The sequence below is a fragment of the Stenella coeruleoalba genome (assembly GCF_951394435.1).
Source record: "Stenella coeruleoalba genome assembly, chromosome: 1".
Taxonomy (NCBI): domain Eukaryota; kingdom Metazoa; phylum Chordata; class Mammalia; order Artiodactyla; family Delphinidae; genus Stenella; species Stenella coeruleoalba.
This window is the reverse complement of record NC_137169.1, coordinates 106,805,550-106,824,542: the sequence shown is the minus strand read 5'-3', so window position 1 is coordinate 106,824,542 and position 18,993 is coordinate 106,805,550. Positions and strand designations below refer to the sequence as shown.

The 18,993-nt window shown below is 40.8% G+C and overlaps 1 protein-coding gene across 2 annotated transcripts in view; it reads left to right on the top strand.

Moving 5' to 3' along the window:
* Positions 1-16,405, top strand: part of RNF115 (ring finger protein 115) — a 58,731-nt gene extending 42,326 nt beyond the window's left edge. For both annotated transcript variants that reach the window (XM_079902737.1, XM_079902738.1), the window contains exons 5-9: positions 8,948-8,998; positions 10,173-10,245; positions 11,182-11,275; positions 13,807-13,922; positions 15,123-16,405. In XM_079902737.1, the coding sequence (XP_079758863.1) occupies positions 8,948-8,998; positions 10,173-10,245; positions 11,182-11,275; positions 13,807-13,922; positions 15,123-15,254 (466 nt within the window). In that variant the 3' untranslated portion in view covers positions 15,255-16,405. The remainder of the gene's footprint in view (positions 1-8,947; positions 8,999-10,172; positions 10,246-11,181; positions 11,276-13,806; positions 13,923-15,122) is intronic.
* The last annotated feature ends 2,588 nt before the right edge of the window (positions 16,406-18,993 follow it).

Here is an 18,993-nt window from a genome sequence, read left to right as displayed (position 1 = left end):
TCAATGGTTGTGGCTCATGGGCTCTAGAGCTCAAGCTCAGTAGTTGTGGCACATGGGCTTAGTTACTCCACGGCATGTGGGATCTTCCTGGACCAGGGCTCGAACTCGTGTCCCCTGCATTGGCAGGTGGATTCTTAACCACTGCACCACCAGGGAAGTCCTCATATTTCATCTTAATGATTTTTTTTTTAGGATAGAAAAGTATTTATGTTTTTCATTTGTTCCTTTGCTTTGTATTAGATCAACACTAATACATTCGTATTTTCCTGGCTTCATAGAGATTACCACCCTTTAGTTTGCACTTATTACATTAAAACCTATCTTTTGTTTCAGTATGGTACTCTTTTTTTTGTTTGTTGGTTTTTGGCGGTATGCGAGCCTCTCACTGTTGTGGCCTCTCTCGTTGTGGAGTACAGGCTCCGGACACGCAGGCTCAGCGGCCATGGCTCACGGGCCTAGCCGCTCCGCGGCATGTGGGATCCTTCTGGACCGGGGCATGAACCTGTGTCCCCTGCATCGCCAGGCAGACTCTCAACTACTGCGCCACCAGGGAAGCCCATCAGTGTGGTACTCTTAACATTTAAGGTTTCCTTCCTTAAGAATATGTTTTCCTGAATTTAACCCTAGGTTCTGGGACTTAACATTTTCTGACCACTGATCACAACTCAGATTTTGAGAAATGACTTCTTTTCGGTTGTTAACTTTTTTTGTTGCTATTTAAAAGTAATAGGTTTGTTTTGTTTTTTTGGCATGGATTAAAAAAGCATTACCCAGAAATAGCCACAGTTATTATACCTTGATACATAATTATGTAGACCTTTTCCCATATATATATGAGATATCTACATCTATATAATTGAAATGGAATCATACTATACCTATTTTATAATCTCCTTTTTTTATCTTAATAGATTATATATGTCTTTCAATGTCCATCTGATTGGACCCCATCTTGGGGTCTCTTAAGTCATTCAGTAAACATTTGTGTATTACTATGCCAGGTGCTATTCAGGATATTGGGCATACAGTAGTGAACAAAACAGTAAAAAATGATTGCCCTTGTGGAATTTACGTAGTAATGGGGGATGACAGACAAGCAAAATAAATTAAATCGATAGAACGTTAAGCAGTAGTAAATGCTTTGGGGAAAAAAAGGCAGGGAAGGGAGTTAGGGAGTGTGGGAGAAGTGATGTTTCAAAAAGTATAGTCAGCAAAGGCCTTGTTGAGAAGGTTTTTGAATAGACATAAAGGAAGTGAGGGGATGAGCCAAGAATGTGCCAACAGGAGCGTCTAGTGTGGAGCAGAGTAAGAGAGGGGAATAGTAGGAGATGAGGTCACAGAGCAGTTGTTGGGGCTGGGGCTGGGAAGCTGAGTATGAGATCATGTAGAGACTGGTAGCCTGTTATACAGGCTTTTATTCTGAGTGCAGTGGAAATCCAGTAGGAAGTTTAGGGCGGAAGAATGACATGGTCTAACTTATGTCTTAAAATGATCATTCTAACTGCTATGTTGATAATAGAATGGCCAGGGCTATGTGTGTGTACAAGAGGCACAGGGGCAAAGACAGAAGCAGAGAAACTATTTAAGAGGCTGTTGCATTAATCTAAGTTAGAGATACTAGCGGCTTGGATGAGGGTTAGTGCAAAAAAATGGTTGGATTCTAGATAAAGTTTGATAATGGGCATGATAGGATTTGCTGGCAGATTGGATATGAGGTATAACAGAAAGAAGAGTTAAGGATGACAAAAAGGTTTTTGGTCTGAACAACTCGAAAAGTGGAGCCACCATCAGCTGAAATGTGGGATACTAGGGGGAACAGGTTTGGGGGAGAAGATCTAAGAGTTCAGTTTTGGACATAACAGGGTTGAGGTGCTTACTACACATTCAAGTGGTGATGTTGAGTAGGCAGAGGTCTTGGCTAGAGATAAAATCTGGAAGTTGTTGCCTCTTTATGATACTTAAAATTATAAACCTGGATGAAATTGCCAAAAGAGTCAAGATAGAAAATAGAAGAGCTCAGAGAATTGAGCTCTGGGCCCTCATTGATTAGAAGTTTGGAAGATAGGAGGAATAAGTAGAGGAGTCTGAGAAGGGAGCTAGGAGGAAAACCTAGAGAGATTACAGCTTTGGAGACTACGTGAATACTCTTATCTGGTCTTAGCATACCCCTCCAGACCCTGTGGATTGATTTTTCTCTTCTGTGGGTTGCTAAAATTAGATACATACACCTCTTCCCCTACCCCTTTTAGCTACCTAGTACTTTAACAAGAAAAAGTTTTTGTTTAAAAAAAAATTCAGCGTAAATACTGTATGTATCAAGTGAAGATAATCTCCTAACAACAGCTCATACACTTACTGGGGTCACCCTGAGTGGTCTCTCTCTGTCACTGCTGAGGTGGAACCAACATCTCATTTCCAGAGGGTAAGCAGCCGATAAAGGGGAAATCAGCTGATCCATTGAGATGTCCCTGGCAATTCCAAGTATTTGTATAGGGTCAGCTTTAGAGCTTCAAGGAACTAGGCTCTCTCTCAAACTTGATTATTACCATTTACTTATTGGTTAGTTCAAGCATGTGATAAACTGTTCTTCTAATTAGTCATCCCTCAGTATCCATCGGGAGCATTGGTTTCAGGACCCCCCACCCCCACCCCCGCGGATACCAAAATCTGAGGATTCTTACCCCTGATATAAAATGGTGTAGTGTTTGCAAACAACCTATGTACATCCTCCTGTATACTTTAAATCATCTTTAGAATACTTGTAACACTTAATACAATGCTATGTAAATAGTTATAAATACAATGTAAATGCTATATAAATAGTTGGTGGTGCATGGCAAATTTAAGTTCTGCTTTTTGGAACTTTCTGGAGATTTTCCCCCCCCCAATATTTTCAGTCTTTGGTTGGTTAAGTTCGTAGATGCAGAACCCGTGGATACAGAGGGCTGATGTACAGCATACCCCATTTTATTGCACTTCACTTTATCGCACCTAGCAGATAGTGCGTTTTTTACAAATTGAAGGTTTGTGACAACCCTGCGTCTAGAAAGTCTGTCGGTGCCATTTTTCCAACTGCATTTGCTCACTTCATGTCTCTGTGTCACATTTTCATGATTCTTGTAATATTTTAAACTTTTTCATTGTATTTGTTATGGTGAGCTGTGATCAGTGATCTTTGATGTTACTACTGCAACTTGCTGAAGGTTCAGATGATGGTTAGCATTTTTAGCAATAAAGTATTTTTAAATTAAGGTTATGTACAATGTTTTAGACATAATGCTATTGCACACTTAGTAGACTACAGTATAGTGTAAACATAACTTTTATATGCACTGGGAAACCAAAAAATTTGTTTATTGCAGTGGTCTGGAACCAAACCTGTGATATCTCTGAGGTATATCTGTACTAGCAAGCAGGGAGGGTATATTAGTTACTTATTGCTGTGTAAACAGGTTATCCCAGAATTTAGTAGCTTATAACAACAGACATTTATCATCTCACAGTTTCTGAGGGTCAGGAATTTTGGAGCAGCTTAGCTAGGTGTTTTTGGTAACGGTTTTCATGAGGTTATAATCAAAATGTCTGCTGTGGCTGCAGTCATCTGAACCCTGAACTGGGGCCGGAAGATCCACTTCCAAGATGGGTCAACTAACATTGCTGTTGGCAGGACGCCTCAGTTCCTCACTGTGTGGACTTCTCCATAGGACTTCTTTGGTGTCTTCATGACTTGGCAGCTGGCTTCCCCTGGAGTAAGTGATCCAAGAGAGAGAAAGGAAGAAGGGAAAAACCGTAAAGCCTTTTTATATCCTGATCTTGGAAGCCAAACACTGTCCTTCCAGCCACACTTTATCTGTAAGAAGTGAGTCACTAAGTCCAGTCCACATTCAAGGGGAGGAGAATTAAGCTCTGCCTCTTAAAGGGGAGGAGTATTAAAGAATTTGTGGACATATTTGAAAACTACCACAGTTTAACCTTTGGCCAGAAATTACTTATATTTCTCCCATGTGCAAAATACATTCACCTCCTCCCAATACCCACCAAAAGTCTTGTCCCTGTACAGCATCAACTTGAAATCCAGGTGGTTGTCATTTACTTAAGTCCAAGTGTGGATGAGGCTCTTTGCGTGTAGTTCCTCAGACATAATTCCTTTTGATGTGGAGATCTATAAACCAAAGAGGCAAGTTTTCTACCCCTCATATATACCCAACATATAGTGATGGGACAGGCGTATAATAAAGAGGTATAGAGATTTCTGTTTTTTTTTTTTTTTTTTGCGGTACGCGGGCCTCTCACTGTTGTGGCCTCTCCCGTTGCGGAGCACAGGCTCCGGATGCGCAGGCTCAGCGGCCATGGCTCACGGGCCCAGCCGCTCCGCGGCATGTGGGATCTTCCCGGACCGGGGCACGAACCTGTGTCCCCTGCATCGGCAGGCGGACTCTCGACCACTGCGCCACCAGGGAAGCCCGAGATTTCTGTTTAAAAAGGGAGAAGATGAAAGGCACAAAGAAGTCACTGATGCGTAGCTATTTTAATGTTTGTCTGGATAAGTGTTGGACGTTCCTTGATTAGGACTTAGTTCTACTTCTACCCAGGAATGCTTCTCTGTAGCTCTTGTTTCCTCCTTCCTGGCTCTTGATTCCACCCTATGAGTCATTCTTTTCCATAAAAAGTAGTCCAGATTTGCAACTTCATAGTTTTCTTAGCCTGCTTCTTGCCAGTAGAATTTTGAGGGCCCAGAGGGTCTCTTTTCATTTTGTACTGCCTCTGTACCTTTCAGTTTAAGCTGGCAGTGTTTCTTTTTACTATTATTGAGATTCATGCCATTAACAAAACTTATGTCCACAAATCTTTTTTATATAATCTCTTTTTTACTTTGGGCTTCTGCTGGGATTGCTGAAGGACAATACTTGTAGTGGGATAGAATTATATCCCCCCCACCCCCAAAGAAATGTTCAAGTCCTAACTTCCAGTACCTGTGAATGTGACCTTATTTGGAAATAAAATCTTTTATACATGTAATCAAAATAAGATGAGATCATATTGGGTTAGAGTGGCCCCTAATCCAATGGTGTTTTTATAAGAAGAGAGAAATTTGGATACAGAAGACACAGAGAAGAAAGTTGTTTGACGACCGAGGCAGAGATTGGAATAATGTGTCGCCAAGCTAAGAAACAGCAAGGATTGCTGGAAACCACCAGAAGCTGGGAGAGAGGCATGGAATAGATTCTCTCTTAGAGACTCCAGAAGAAACTAACCCTAACAGCATCTCCGTTTCAGATTTCTGACTTCCAAAACTGTGAGAGAATAAATTCCTATTGTTTTAAGCTACCCAGTTTGTGGGAATTTGTTACGGCAGCCCTAGGAAACCAATACAACACATTTAAGCTTCTTAGAAGCTCAGTTGTTTAATTGAATAGCTCTCTAGGCACTATGTGAACTTTCTGAGGTCTTTTCTTTTTTTTTTAAATTTATTTATTTTTGACTGCATTGGGTCTTCGTTGCTGCGCACAGGCTTTCTCTAGTTGCAGCAAGTGGGGGCTACTCTTCGTTGCCGTGCGCAGGCTTCTCAGTGCAGTGGCTTCTCTTGTTGCAGAGCACAGGCTCTAGGCACACGGGCTTCAGTAGTCGTGGCGTGCGGGCTCAGTAGTTGTGGCTTGCGGTCTCTAGAGCACAGGCTCAGTGGTTGTGGTGCACGGGCTTAGTTGCTCTGCGGCATGTGGATCTTCCCGGACCAGGGATCGAACCCGTGTTCCCTGCATTGGCAGGCGGATTCTCAACCACTGCACCACCAGGGAAGCCCCTCTTTCTGAGGTCTTAACAAAGAATTTTTATAGCCACACTCTTGGCTTCCTCTTTAACCATTTTCTTGGCAATGCCCATGATTTGATCTTTGCTCAGAAACCATTTCTTTCTTTTTTTTTAAAGCCATTTCTTAATTTTAGTATCATTTGCCATCTGGAGAGGCCAGGAATTTTCAGAATTATCTAGTCTTAACTCCTTTTTAACTATTCTTCCTTTAATTTATTCCTCTTCTCTTGCATTTTAATGCAGCAAGAAGAAGTCAAAAGGAACCTTCAACACTCTGGAAATCTTGTTAGCTACATTATCACCCCATTCATGAGCCACAACTTCTACTTTCCATGTTATGTCAGGCAACAGCTTTTGTCACTACATAACAAGGATCCCTTTCCCTCCCATTTCCAAAAAGATTTTTCTCACTTTCCCACAAGTACTCACCTATAACTTCCTCAAAAGCCATCATGCTTCTACAATTTCTTAAAGGCTCTTCAAACTTACTCACTCTGTCCTCAAAGTCCTTCCAACTCTGCCCTCTGCTGTGTTCCAAAGCTACTCCCACATTTTAGGTTTTTGTTATAGCAGTACTCACTTCTAGGTATCAAAATCTGTATTAGTTATCTATTGCTGTATAACAAATTACCCCAGAACTTAGAGGCTTAAACAACAGATATTTATTATCTCATAGGTTCAGTGGGCCAGGAATTTGGGAGCAGCTTAGCTGGGTGGCTCTGGCCCAGGGTCTCATGAGCTTACTGTCAAGACATTGGCCATTGCTGTAGTTATCTGAAGAATCAACTGGGAGTTACTCAACGTCTGGCAGGTTTGTTCTGGCTCTTGTCAGGAGGCCTCAGTTCTTTACCATGTGGGCCTTTGCACAGGACTGCTTGATATGGCACTGTCCCAGAGAAAGTAATCCAAGAGAGGCTGCAAGGAGGAAGCCACAGTGCCTTTTATGAACTAGCCTTGGAAGTCACAGTTATCCCACCATATTCTGTTGTTAAGAAGTAAGTCACAGTATGGTACTGGCATAAAAACAGACACCTAAATCAATGGAATAGAATAGAGGGTCCAGAAATAAACCTTTGCATATATGGTCAATTAATTTATGACAAAGAAGCCAAGATTATACAGTGGAGAAAGGACAGTCTCTTTAATAAACGGTGTTGGAAAAACTGGACAGCCACAGGCAAAAGAATGAAACTAGACCACTGTCTTACACTATACACAAAAATTAACTCAAAATGGATTAAAGACTTGAACATAAGACCTGAAACCGTAAAATCCCTATAAGAAAACAGGCAGTAAACTCTAAGACATCAGTCTTGGTCATGATTTTTTTGGATGACTCCAAAAGCAGAGGCAACAAAAGTAAAAATGAACAAGTGGGACTACATCAAACCATATAAAGTTTCTGCATGGCAAAGGAAATCAAAATGAAAAGGAAACCTACTGAATGGGAGGAGATATTTGCAAATGCTGTATCCAACAAGCGGTTAATATCCAAAATATACAAAGAACTCATGCAACTCAACAGCAACAAAAACAAACAACCCAATTTAAAAATGTGCAGAGGACTTGAATAGACATTTTTCCAAAGAAGACATTACAGTTGGCCAACAGGCACATGAATAAATGCTCAATATCACTAATCATCAGAGAAATATAAATCAAAACTACAATGAGATATCACCTCATACCTGTTAGAATGGCTATTATCAAAAAGCAAGAAATAACAAGTGTTGATAAGGATGTAGAGAAAAGGAAATGAAACTCTTGTTCACTGTTGGTAGGAATGTAAATTGGTGTAGCCACTATGGAAAACAATATGGAGGTTCCTCAAAAAATTAAAAATAGAACTACCTTGTGATCCAGCAATTCCACTTCTGGGTATTCATCTGAAGAAAACAAAAACACAAATTTGAAAAGATATATGCATCCCCCTGTTCATTGCAGCATTGTTTACCATAGCCAAGACATGGAAACAACCTAAGGCTCCACTGATGGATGAATGGGTGAAGAAATTGTGGTACATATATACAGTGGAATGTTATTCAGCCGTGAAAAAGAATGAAATCTTGCCATTTGCAACAACGTGGATGGACCTTGAGGGCATTATGCTAAGTGAAATAGATGAGACAAAGAGAAAGACAAATACTGTATGATCTTATATGTGGAATCTAAAAAAAAGAATTCAGTAACCGAGTTCACAGATATAGAGAATAGATTGGTGAATTGCCAGAGGCAGGGGTTGGGGGGGTGGGTGAAATGGGTGAAAGGGGTCAAAAGGGACAAATTTTCAGTTATAAAATAAATAATGGGGATATAATGTATAGCACGGTGACTCTATCATCAGGGAAATGCAAATCAAACCCACAATGAGATACTATAGTTCATTACAGTATTATCATTTTAATACTGTATTGCATATTTGAAAGTTGCTAAGAGAGTAGATCTTAAAAGTTCTCATCACAAGAAAGTAAAATTTTATAACTATGTGTGGTAATGAATGCTAATTAGTCTTATTGTGGTGATCCTTTGCATTATATACAAACATCAAATCATTGTGTTGTACACCTGAAAAAAATCATATAATGTTATATGTCAGTTATACCTCAGGAAAAAAAAAAGTAAGTCATTAAGTCCAACCTACACCCAGAGGAGGAGTATAAAATAACTTGTGAATATATTTCAAAACAAACACATAGTATAGTTAGCTATTGTTGAACTTTTACAAAAGGGCCCTTTAAATAGTATCTTGCACAATGTGCATAACACATAAAAATGGAACTACCCTTGTTGTAGGGAGGTGGGTCCAGAATCTCCCTGGCTTAGCATCCCTTTCAGCCTCTCATTTTGCTGCCAAGTATCTAAGAATCATAGTTTGAAAACTAACCATACAATCAGATTCCTTTCCAGCTTAATTCATAAAAATCTATTAATACATAAAGTAGCAGAGCTCAGGAAGACAGCCATAATAGCAGAGTAGCACTCTACCATGTAGTGGACTGATTTCTGGTGCTCTCTATTGTATAATAGTCAGTGAAAAGCCATTGTGTTTTGGGGAAGGAGTTGGTGATTAGTCAGCCGTGGATATCTATAGAGTACTTTCATTAGTCTGTTCTCTTATCTAATTTTTTCCCTTCAACAGAGTACTACAACAAATCATTGCAGGATTCATTCCTGGATCCCCATTTTCTTGGTAAGTAATTAATTGCCTTCTGTCTTACTCTCCTGCAGTAGCATCATTTTAGGTATGGTGGTATCTGTGCCATAGTGAGAAAGAAAGCTGCATAGGTGAGTATATAGGTGTAATTGGCAGGCTGTTAAAGACTGCCATTGTCTGCTGAGCCCAAACTTAATCAGAACTTATTCATTATAATTCAGGCTCATGAGGGCTATCCTGGTCCCACAGGATGTCTGGGTACTGGGTGTGTCTGATTCCATTCATATTCAGGTGTGAGGGTTGTGTTGAGGTGGGGAATGAGATGGTCCCTACCAGGCTTGGTATCTGATTTGTGTGTTTCTCCTGTAGATCATATGGGAAGATTTTATTCCTTAAGAATTTCTGAAATTGAAAAGATACTGCTTAACTTCCTTTTTTTTTAAGTAAGAAGGTTTTTCAGAAGAAATAAGAGTATCAGAGCGACACGTACGATACGGGTTAAAGATGGAATTTCCTCTTGTCTGGACAGTTATTTGCCATTTCTGACTCTGCCCCAGAAGGCTTCTTTGCTCAAAGGGACCTCAGTCCTTCCACACAGTTACCCTATTTTCCAGCCTCTAGTTTCTTTAAACGTGTTCCAGCCAGAGTCTGGATATCTGTCATCCAGGCTAGTACACCAACAGCTCCAGAAAGAGGTGCTGCCAAGTCCCTTTTGTGATTCCTCTAAGTTGTGATTCAGAGACACTGCTGTGGCTGCTTCTCTACGTGAAAGCTCCTCATTGTCCAGGACCAAAGGCCGAGTCTTAGAATGAGGGAAGTCTGCTGTTGATTTTCGCTGATCACGAAGGGAAAACTCTCCTTAAAAAGCAGCTCCATCTATGTTTAAGTTAAATGGGCACAGAGAAGACAAACTTTTCTTAACCAACAGGCAATGAGTCACTCTTTTTGCTCTGGTTTGTCACGTGGTATTTTAGGTAGCTTCACATTTTATGTTGTATACAGTTAAGCAAAAATTCCTAGAGAATGAGAGACTGCCTCTGGATAATCTGTTTGACCTTGAAATTATTGAGAAATTCTTTGCCACTTGATTCTAGAGAACTGGTGACTTTCCAGCTCTGAGAGAGAACAGGATTCCTCTGCCAATCTTTCTGTGGTGTAAGGCGGAGCCTGGTCACTCCATCTAATGCTCTGTGTCTCATCTCATGTATAGGAGCGGGATGCTGCACTCCAACCCTGGGGACTATGCCTGGGGTCAGACAGGGCTTGATGCCATTGTAACTCAGGTGAGGAGCTGCCTTTTGAGGGTGTCTGTTCAGTGTGTCTCATGGTTCCACAGGCTTCCTGCTTTCCTTCTGCTACTTTCTGAAACGGCAGTCACTCTGCTTTCCCTAATAGTTTGAGCTTGTGGGTTTCCATTTTACTAAAGGGATAGATGGTTTATGGGTTTAGCTCAGCATCCATGTACTTTCTTGGTCCTAGGGACTTTCTAGAAGACAGCTTCAACTCCAAAGGAAGAAAAGACTTCTGTAACAAACAATATTTTATATTTTTGGCCTCTTGTTCAGTCCTATGAGGATCCTATTAACAAGTACTTCACAAAAAAGAAGGGTCTCCTCATATGTTGAAGCAGGGATTTCTGCTAGATGGAACAAAGTAGGGGAAGGAAGCAGAGAAAAAGGTATTCCCATGCTATGTATAATTGCTTCCACTTGTTTATGTTTATTTTAATTTAATTGGTTTTTCATTTCCCTTGTGGATTGCTGAGAATAGAAAGCATGTTGTTTATATCTAAGTCTTCTTGTAGGCAGTAATTTACCTATTTCTTGGCTTACTTTGTGCTGTTTTTCCATACTCAGACCCTTTTCTTCCTTTCAGCAAAATGAAGTTTTTGAACTGGTTAAGTATTACGTTTTGTTACGCTGTAGTTTTATTCGTGACATCACAGCCCTTTTGCTGTCTCCGAAGTTGCTTTATGCCCAGAGGTGGGCCCTGCAATGATGGATCTGTCTGTGGGCTTATACTAATGTCACTCTGAAATTGTAAAGCAATCATGAGTGTTCTGGCAGCAGTAAAGGGAAAACCCAAGCCTCTCATAGCCTTGCAGAAGTAAGAGCAACTAACATTGTTAATATCTGCACTGTTCTCAGCTGGAACAGCTCCCTCCCTAGGGATAGTTAGATGTCTACCACTTCTTCTTTTTCTTTTTTCTTTTTTTGTAGCTTTTAGGACAACTGGAAAACACAGGGCCTCCCCCAGCTGATAAGGAAAAGATCACATCTCTTCCAACAGTGACAGTAACTCAGGAACAAGTTGGTAGGTTCATTTTCATACGTATTTTGTCATCTTGTTATCTCTGTTCAGAATCTGAGCCATTTCCTGTACTAAAGATCTTCACGTGAAGCTGTAGCACTCCTAAAATTTATACCTGGGTGCCAGGTATGGAAGGTACCTACCCCTTCATTAGGGTTAGTCAACAGGTAATTCCTGAGCAATTACCATGTTGGTTTTCTAGATGCCAGGCAGGAAATAAAGAGGTACAAAGGTATAGAATACTTGATTTCTTGAAGAACTTACCAGGGGAAGCAAAACTTACCAAATGATTAGACAATAGTATAAAAAGTGGTTGAGCAGATGATACTGACTTTGGGAGAAAAGGAAGAGAAAAAATGGGAGGCTAGGCATTTGTTTCACATCTACCCTGTACTCAGGTACATTAGACATAGACATTATTTTATTTATAAGCACTAAAAGAACTTAGTGATAAGGGACATTATTTTGGACTGGGAGTTTCTTTCCCCATAAATTCCAGTTTAGAGTCAGAAGATTTTAAAGACAGGATGGGCCATATTAGAGAGATTATTCTATATATGGAAAAGTATGAACCAGTGAAGAATGTCAGCATGGACATGGTGTCTGGATCAGGTATAAGGAGTGTAACCTCATTAGACCTGAAATAGAATCTGATTTGGGGAGTAGTGAGAGGTATGACTGGATAGGAAGGGTGGGGCCTTGTTGTAGAGGACCCTGAAACTGGCAGAGTAGTTAGGGCTGGATAGTTTAGGTAGTAGGTAAGTTTTGTAGGTCCACAAATGGAGGAATGAGGGAATTTAAGTGGTCTTTAGGGAAGATTAGTTTGGAGGGTAGTGTCTAAAATAGATGGGAAGGGACTTCCCTGGTGGCGCAACAGTTAAGAATCCACCTGCCAGTGCAGGGGACCACAGGTTCGAGCCCTGGTCTGGGAAGATCCCACATGCCGCGGAACAACTAAGCCCGTGTGCCACAACTACTGAGCCTGCACTCTAGAGCCCGTGAGCCACAACTACTTAGCCTGCACTCTAGAGCCTGTGAGCCACAACTACTGACCCCGCGTGCTGCAACTACTGAAGCCTGTGCCTAGAGCCCGTGCTCTGCAACAGTAGAAGACACCGCAGTGACAAGCCCACGAATTGCAGCAAAGAGTAGCCCCCACTCAATGCAACTAGAGAAAGCCCACGTGCAGCAACGAAGACCCAACACAGCCAAAAGTAGATAAATAAATAAATTTAAAAAGCAATCATTAAAAAAAAAAAAGATTGAAAGAGGGAGGAAGCAGAAACAGAGATTTAAGGGGCTGTTGCAGCATCCTGATGGGGTTCAGGTGACGGTGGCAATGCTAACAGAAAGGAAGGGGTAGACTCAGATCGAAGAAAGCCTTTTATCACTGATTGCATAAGGGGATAAAGGAGGGGAAAGGGTGAAAGATGATTCTAAGATTTTGCAACTCTATAACCACAGAGGTGGTGCTGACATCAGGGATGGGGGAATTGTGAGCCGGCCCTGGTTTGGGTAAGGAGGTGATGTGATGTTTTTAATTTTGAATTTGTTGATTTTGAGGTACCAGCTGAGAATCCAAGTGAAGATGAGCTGGGAATTGCTCTGAAGCTGATATTAGGGAAAATTAGCTGGTAGCAAAATATAGGATATATCTGGAAGGTCTGGAGTCAGGGATGCTACATGGGAGGCTGTTACAGTAGAGTAGGCATGAGAAGTAGAAGCTAAAATTAGGGCTCAGGTGATGGGAATGGAGAGGAAGGAGTGAATCTGTTAAGTGGTATTTTACTCCAAATGCCTTGAGTACTGTGGAGCATGTAACATACATAGCCCAGCTACTGAAGCGATAGACTAGCTGGTATTACTAGCCAAACTTGGGAAACTTGGAATTTACTGCCTGGTATCCCCTGTTCAGTTTGTAGCCATTTTCTCTGAGAAGAGGGCTTCCTGTCTCTGGACTTAGAGCCTGAGCTACCCTTGGGCCTTGCAGTTCTGTAGCACTATCTCCTGGTACAGCTTTTAATGAACAGCTTGTAAAAGAGGCTTTAGGGTAACCATGATGAAATAGGATGTGTAATTTAGAAAGTAGTAGGGTAAAAGTGGCTTGAGACACTGAATGGGAACAGCCAAGATTGCCGAGATGAGTTCTTTGGTTGTGGTGGACAGATTGCCAGTGTTTCCTAAGTAGAAACTGCCAGAAGGCTTTCACACACTTGGGAAGATGTTTTTCCTGTTTCACTTAAAAGATAATCTAAGCCCCAGTTCTTCCAACTCTTTACATTGAAAAGTAGGCCTTATATAGTTCCTGTCTGGGCCTTATTGGAACAGGCCCATTAATCAGTCCTCCTCATAACCCTGTCTACTACCACCTCTATCCCCAGTTTGAAATAAAATTCATGCTTCCTATCTGCCTTCACCTTGGGTGCACTTTGTCTTTACTTTGTGTATTCCTTTGGCTGTTAAAGACATTGGGCTAGTTTTTTTCTTCCTTCTTTTTGCTTGTTTATTTTAAAAGGCGTTTCCTCCTCCAACAGATAAGGGTTTAGAGTGTCCAGTATGCAAAGAGGATTACACAGTTGAAGAGAAAGTCCGGCAGTTACCCTGCAACCACTTCTTTCACAGCAGTTGTATTGTGCCGTGGTTAGAACTGGTAAGTACAGACAGCTCTCATCTGTGATGGGGCAACGGTGCCAGTCATATCTTCTTGGGGGGATGGTTCACAGTAAGGATGTAGTTAACAGTTAATTGGTACATATATACAATGGAATATTACTCAGCAATAAAAAGGAATGAAATTGGGTCATTTGTACAGACGGCATAGAGTCTGTCACACAGAGTGAAGTAAGTCAGAAAGAGAAAAACAAATATTGTGTATTAACGCATATATGTGGAATCTGAAAAAATTGGTATAGACGATCTTATTTACAAAGCAAAAATAGAGGCACAGATGCAGAGAACAAATGTGACGATACCAAGGGGGAAAGGGAGGGGTGGGATGAATTGGTAGATTGGGATTGACATGTATACACTATTGATACTATGTATAAAATAGATAACTAATGAGAACCTACTGTATAGCACAGGGAACTCTCCTCGGTGCTCTGCGGTGACCTAAACGTGAAGGAAATCCAAAAAAGGAGATATATGTATACGTGTAGCTGATTCACTTTGCTGTACGGTAGAAACTAACATAACATTGTAAAGCAACTATACAACAATAAAAATTTTTTAAAAAACAAACAAAAAAACCAAACAGTTAATAGAGAGCCAGGCAGATCAGATTTTAGTCCCTGGCTAACTCCTAGTAGCACCATTCCTGTGTTTTAGATTATTAATCTGTTTGGAACTTCCTGACCAGGGGTTAGCAGACTACAGCCTGCAGGTCCCTGTGTCCTGCCACCTAGTTTTGTAAATGCAGTTTTATTGGAACACAGCCATGCCCATTTGTTTACAAATTGTCTATGGCTACTTTTGTGCTACATCAGCAGAGCTGAGTAGTTGCAACATAGGTGGTGTGGCCTGCAATGACTAAAATATTTACTACCTTTTCCTTTACAGGAAAAGTTTGCTGACCCCTGCTCTAGACCATCTCAGGTCATTGTTTCTAGTTAGTTCTGCTTGGTGATATGTGTTAGCTATTGTTAAGTTGCTGCCTAGAATTCTCTGTCAGATCTGTTGAAATTCTGTTTGGGCGATGTCCCGGTGTTACACATGGAGCCCAGCGTGCACTATGTGAGAATTCATGCCCTTTTGGTTTTTCTACCTGCTAACTCTCAGGGTTTCTTAAGTGTTTAGTTCTTCCAGCTTTCGGGTCAGGCTGTTCATGTAGACTGATATCTTTCTGTTTCAGCACGACGCATGTCCTGTATGTAGGAAGAGCTTAAATGGTGAGGACTCTACTCAGCAAACCCAGACCTCTGGGTCCTCTGCAAGCAACAGATTTAGCAGTGACAGCCAGCTACATGACCGATGGACTTTCTGAAACTAAAGACCGCCTCTGAGCCAGGGCTATGGTAGACCTCTTATCACAGCTGTTAATTGTATCAAAACAAAAAAGTCGTAGGTGAATTTAGGAATCACCTAAGAAACCCCAACCCATAACATTAATTCATTGAGTGTTTTTCTTCTCTAAATTTAAAGTTAGTATCTACAGATGGAATTGTATCTACAACCAAATGCCTCTCATTCTTGAATTCAGAGCGATAATTTTGTAAGTGCGAAACTTAATTATGTGAGTTTCCCCTGCCAGAATAGAATCAGTTCCTTAAAGTCTAGCTAGGGTCCTGCTGTCTGTCATGTTACCTTGTGATGGATGTTTCCACCTCTTTCTCCAACCTCCACCCTATCATAAGTGTACTTTACACTAAATACAGTGGAACCAGAGCCCTAAAGTCCTGCTGATATAAAGTCCTTCTGTTTTAGTTGTACAAAAGCATCTACTTTTGGCCACATTAGCCATGAAGTGAGATCAGATTAATTCAAGAATCTGAGACACTAATGATTCTTGTTTTTTCTTAAATTTTCAGAGAGCAAATCAAAGAAAAATTATAGTGGGAAGGAGAAAGTGGCTTATCATTGCATTCTTTGGTTTTCTCATTTTTATTTTTAAAGACTACTTCACAAGATGCAGCTTCTGCAGAAACCAACCTGACATGTCTTAGGAGTCTTATGTTGGGAGGAATCTGATTCTGGTTCCTTTTTGGGAATGAGTTGGGCAGCATACAGGCACAGAAGGACAGATGTTTGAAATCTTTGGTTCCGAGGTTTTTTAGTGATCCTCAACTCATTGTTTATCTTGGGGACCTTAAAATAATTTCCCTCACAGAAATAGAATTACTTCATTACTGCTTCTACAGCTAAGTCATTGTTTTTTGTAATTCACTGGTCTTCAGGAATTGAGATTTTATGTTGTCCCATTTTAATTTTTTAAGCCCATTTATCATCTCTGAAACCTTTCTGTTTGCTTGGTTCTGTCTGTACTTGGAGTCATACTGATTATTGTGATCATGCCCAAACAACTTGGCCTAGGAGACGTAGGCCTTCTTTTTTCAGCCTAACAGTGTCCCATGCACATGCACATGCTCTTTGGCGCATTTAAGTGTTTAAAGTTGAATAAATGAAGAAGATTAAGAATGTTGTTGGAACTTCAAAGTCTCAAAAATAAATGATGGGGACATGTAACCACTGTTGGTGCACCAAAAAGGGTGACAGAGGGGCAACAGTGGTATGGTCATATCAGCCCTTCATAGTTTGGAATGATCAGAACAAGAAGGCTGCTCTTTGGTGAGTCTCTCTTGGCTAGGAGTCTTTCCTCGGTTTTTGTTGACTTGTTGTACACTGGTTTTGGGGGTGAGGGATGGGGTTAGAGATATCTTTGTAATTTAGTAGAGGACAGAGGAGTAGGAGAGGGAAGAGAGAAAGTGGGAGAGTTTAATTTAATAGCCTACCTCTAAAAATTGTGACCATAAGTTATGATTCAGGTTGGGCCCAGAGAGCATAAAAGCTGTTTTCTCATATTTATGTTATCCTATGTAGAGATTGTTTCTTTGGAGAATGTGAACTATTTACTATGGCTATTGAAATGTAGCCCAGAAATACACACTGGTTTTGAATGGTGAGGGGTCATGAGGCTGAGGGGACATGGGCGGTATATTGTGAATATTTAATGGCCATTACTTAGATGGAGAATGGTTAGGCTGAAGTTGGAGCACATTGTAGTTTTCAAGTGGAACAATATCAGCTGTCTCAGAAAAATGATGCCAGCCTGGAAGTTTTTGTCTGCTTGTTAGTGTCTGGAGATGCCAGAACAGGCAGGTGTATTTTTACTTAACACTAGAGAACTAGAAAGAATCTGAGTAGCTTTACAAAAGGATGCAAACAAAGTGCTGGACAGGGATTTAACTTTTCAATATACGGAAGAGCAAATCGCATCAGTCTTAAGTTATCTGAAATTTTCTTCACTTTTTTTGTGCTTTTAGATACAGTGCATAAATCTGTTTGCTGTTTCTGAGACGCCACCTACTTAATGAATCTGTCGTGTTTCTTCCTAGAATAGGAGGCATCTCAGAGTTCCAGGTTAATTTAGGTAGTGTATTAGTCAGGGTTCTCCAGAGAAACAGAACCAGTAAGGGTGTGTGTGTGTGTGTGTGTGTGTGTGTGTGTGTGTGTGTGTGTGTGTGTGTGTGTGTGTGTGTGTGTGTGTGTGTGTGTGTGTGTGTGTGTGTGTGTGTGTGTGTGTGTGTGTGTGTGTGTGTGTGTGTGTGTGTATAATTCCCAAGGCAGAGGACTACATAACCCAGACTTCTCAGGTGTTCATTCGTTTACAGCTGGAGGGTTTACAGACTCAGGAAACTGGAGCCTTACTAGGAGTCAAAGAGAATAGAAAAAAGTTGCCATTTCAAATCTTGGGCCCTTAGACTTGAGGCCTTTAGATTTGTACTAAATGGCCTACCCTTTGAGTTCCATGCATAGATAAACAGATTGTTTTCCCATTCATGAATGTCTTTTTTTCTTATTCTTCCTTTCGTTCATTGTAATTTGAAATAAAAGAGGAAGTAAAACTATGTTAGCACAAAATTAGGAGGGACTTGCTAGAGGTTGGTAGACCTGAAAGTTGAGAGGTTATGTAGGGCAATTCCTTGCTGGCCTCCAAGTGATTATTGCTTCTTGGGTAGTTTCCAGATGGGTTATTCTGGCTGGACAGAACTGGGCAGTTGGGTGGGCAGGGCAGAGTGGTGAACATTTAACCGATATCTCCAACAGAGAGAAGGAATAATCCTTGTATTAAAAATTAATTTTCCTGCAAATTTCCTATTACCAGTTCTCTGAAGAGTTGGGAAACCTGAAGTATCCAGATAGCTTCCTTAGTTGTCAACATTTGCCGCATAACAATTGAGCAAGTGCTTGTTAAATGTTTTCCTTGAGCAGTACTCTTCTGGTCCAATAGTTAGTTCTCAAGTTGGAAGGAGGATTTGGGGGCAAGAATTTGTTTCTTCCCCCCCGCAACAAGTCTCAGTTGGATTAAATAGTTATTAGGAGAAAAATTCCTTGTTTATGTCTTTGTATTGCACATTTGTATATATGCGTGTGTGTGTGTGTGTGTGTGTGTGTATATATGTATATTCATAGACATATGCATATATGCACATTTCACTCTAGAGGAAGAAGGGATATGGTGGGCACCGAAGTAGATAAAGTGAGCAGGGGTACAGCAGAGGACTGGAGCTTTAGTCTGATTCTCTCATTGCATGTGCCTCAGGCCCATGTTTCTGTAGTTCTCTGTTACAGGGCACTGTTAGCTTGGGCAGGCACCCCGTTATGTGGTGTGGCAAATGGATTCACTGGAGCTAAAAGTCTGGTCATTTCTGAAGGTTGAGGATAAATGGCTTTGAGGAAAGGGTGTTGGTCATCTCTTGTTTCTGTATTATAATTAATTGAACTAAGACACAGTTATCTATTGCTTTCAAAAAATTTTCTTGATAAGTTATTGATGACAACTTGACTTCTCACATGAACTTCTGCATGCTTCAGTTTCGTTCTTCCTGGTGTCCAAGTCCTATTTCCTCAAGGAATACAGATATATCAGACTTAACAAAAACTAATCAGGAGGGGATCATAGTTTGTCTGTTTTAAACAACAACAAAACAACCCCTGGGGTTTTGGGAGGTGAAGGGTACCTCAGAGTTTGTTCTTAGAGCTCATCTAGGCAGGCCACTGACATC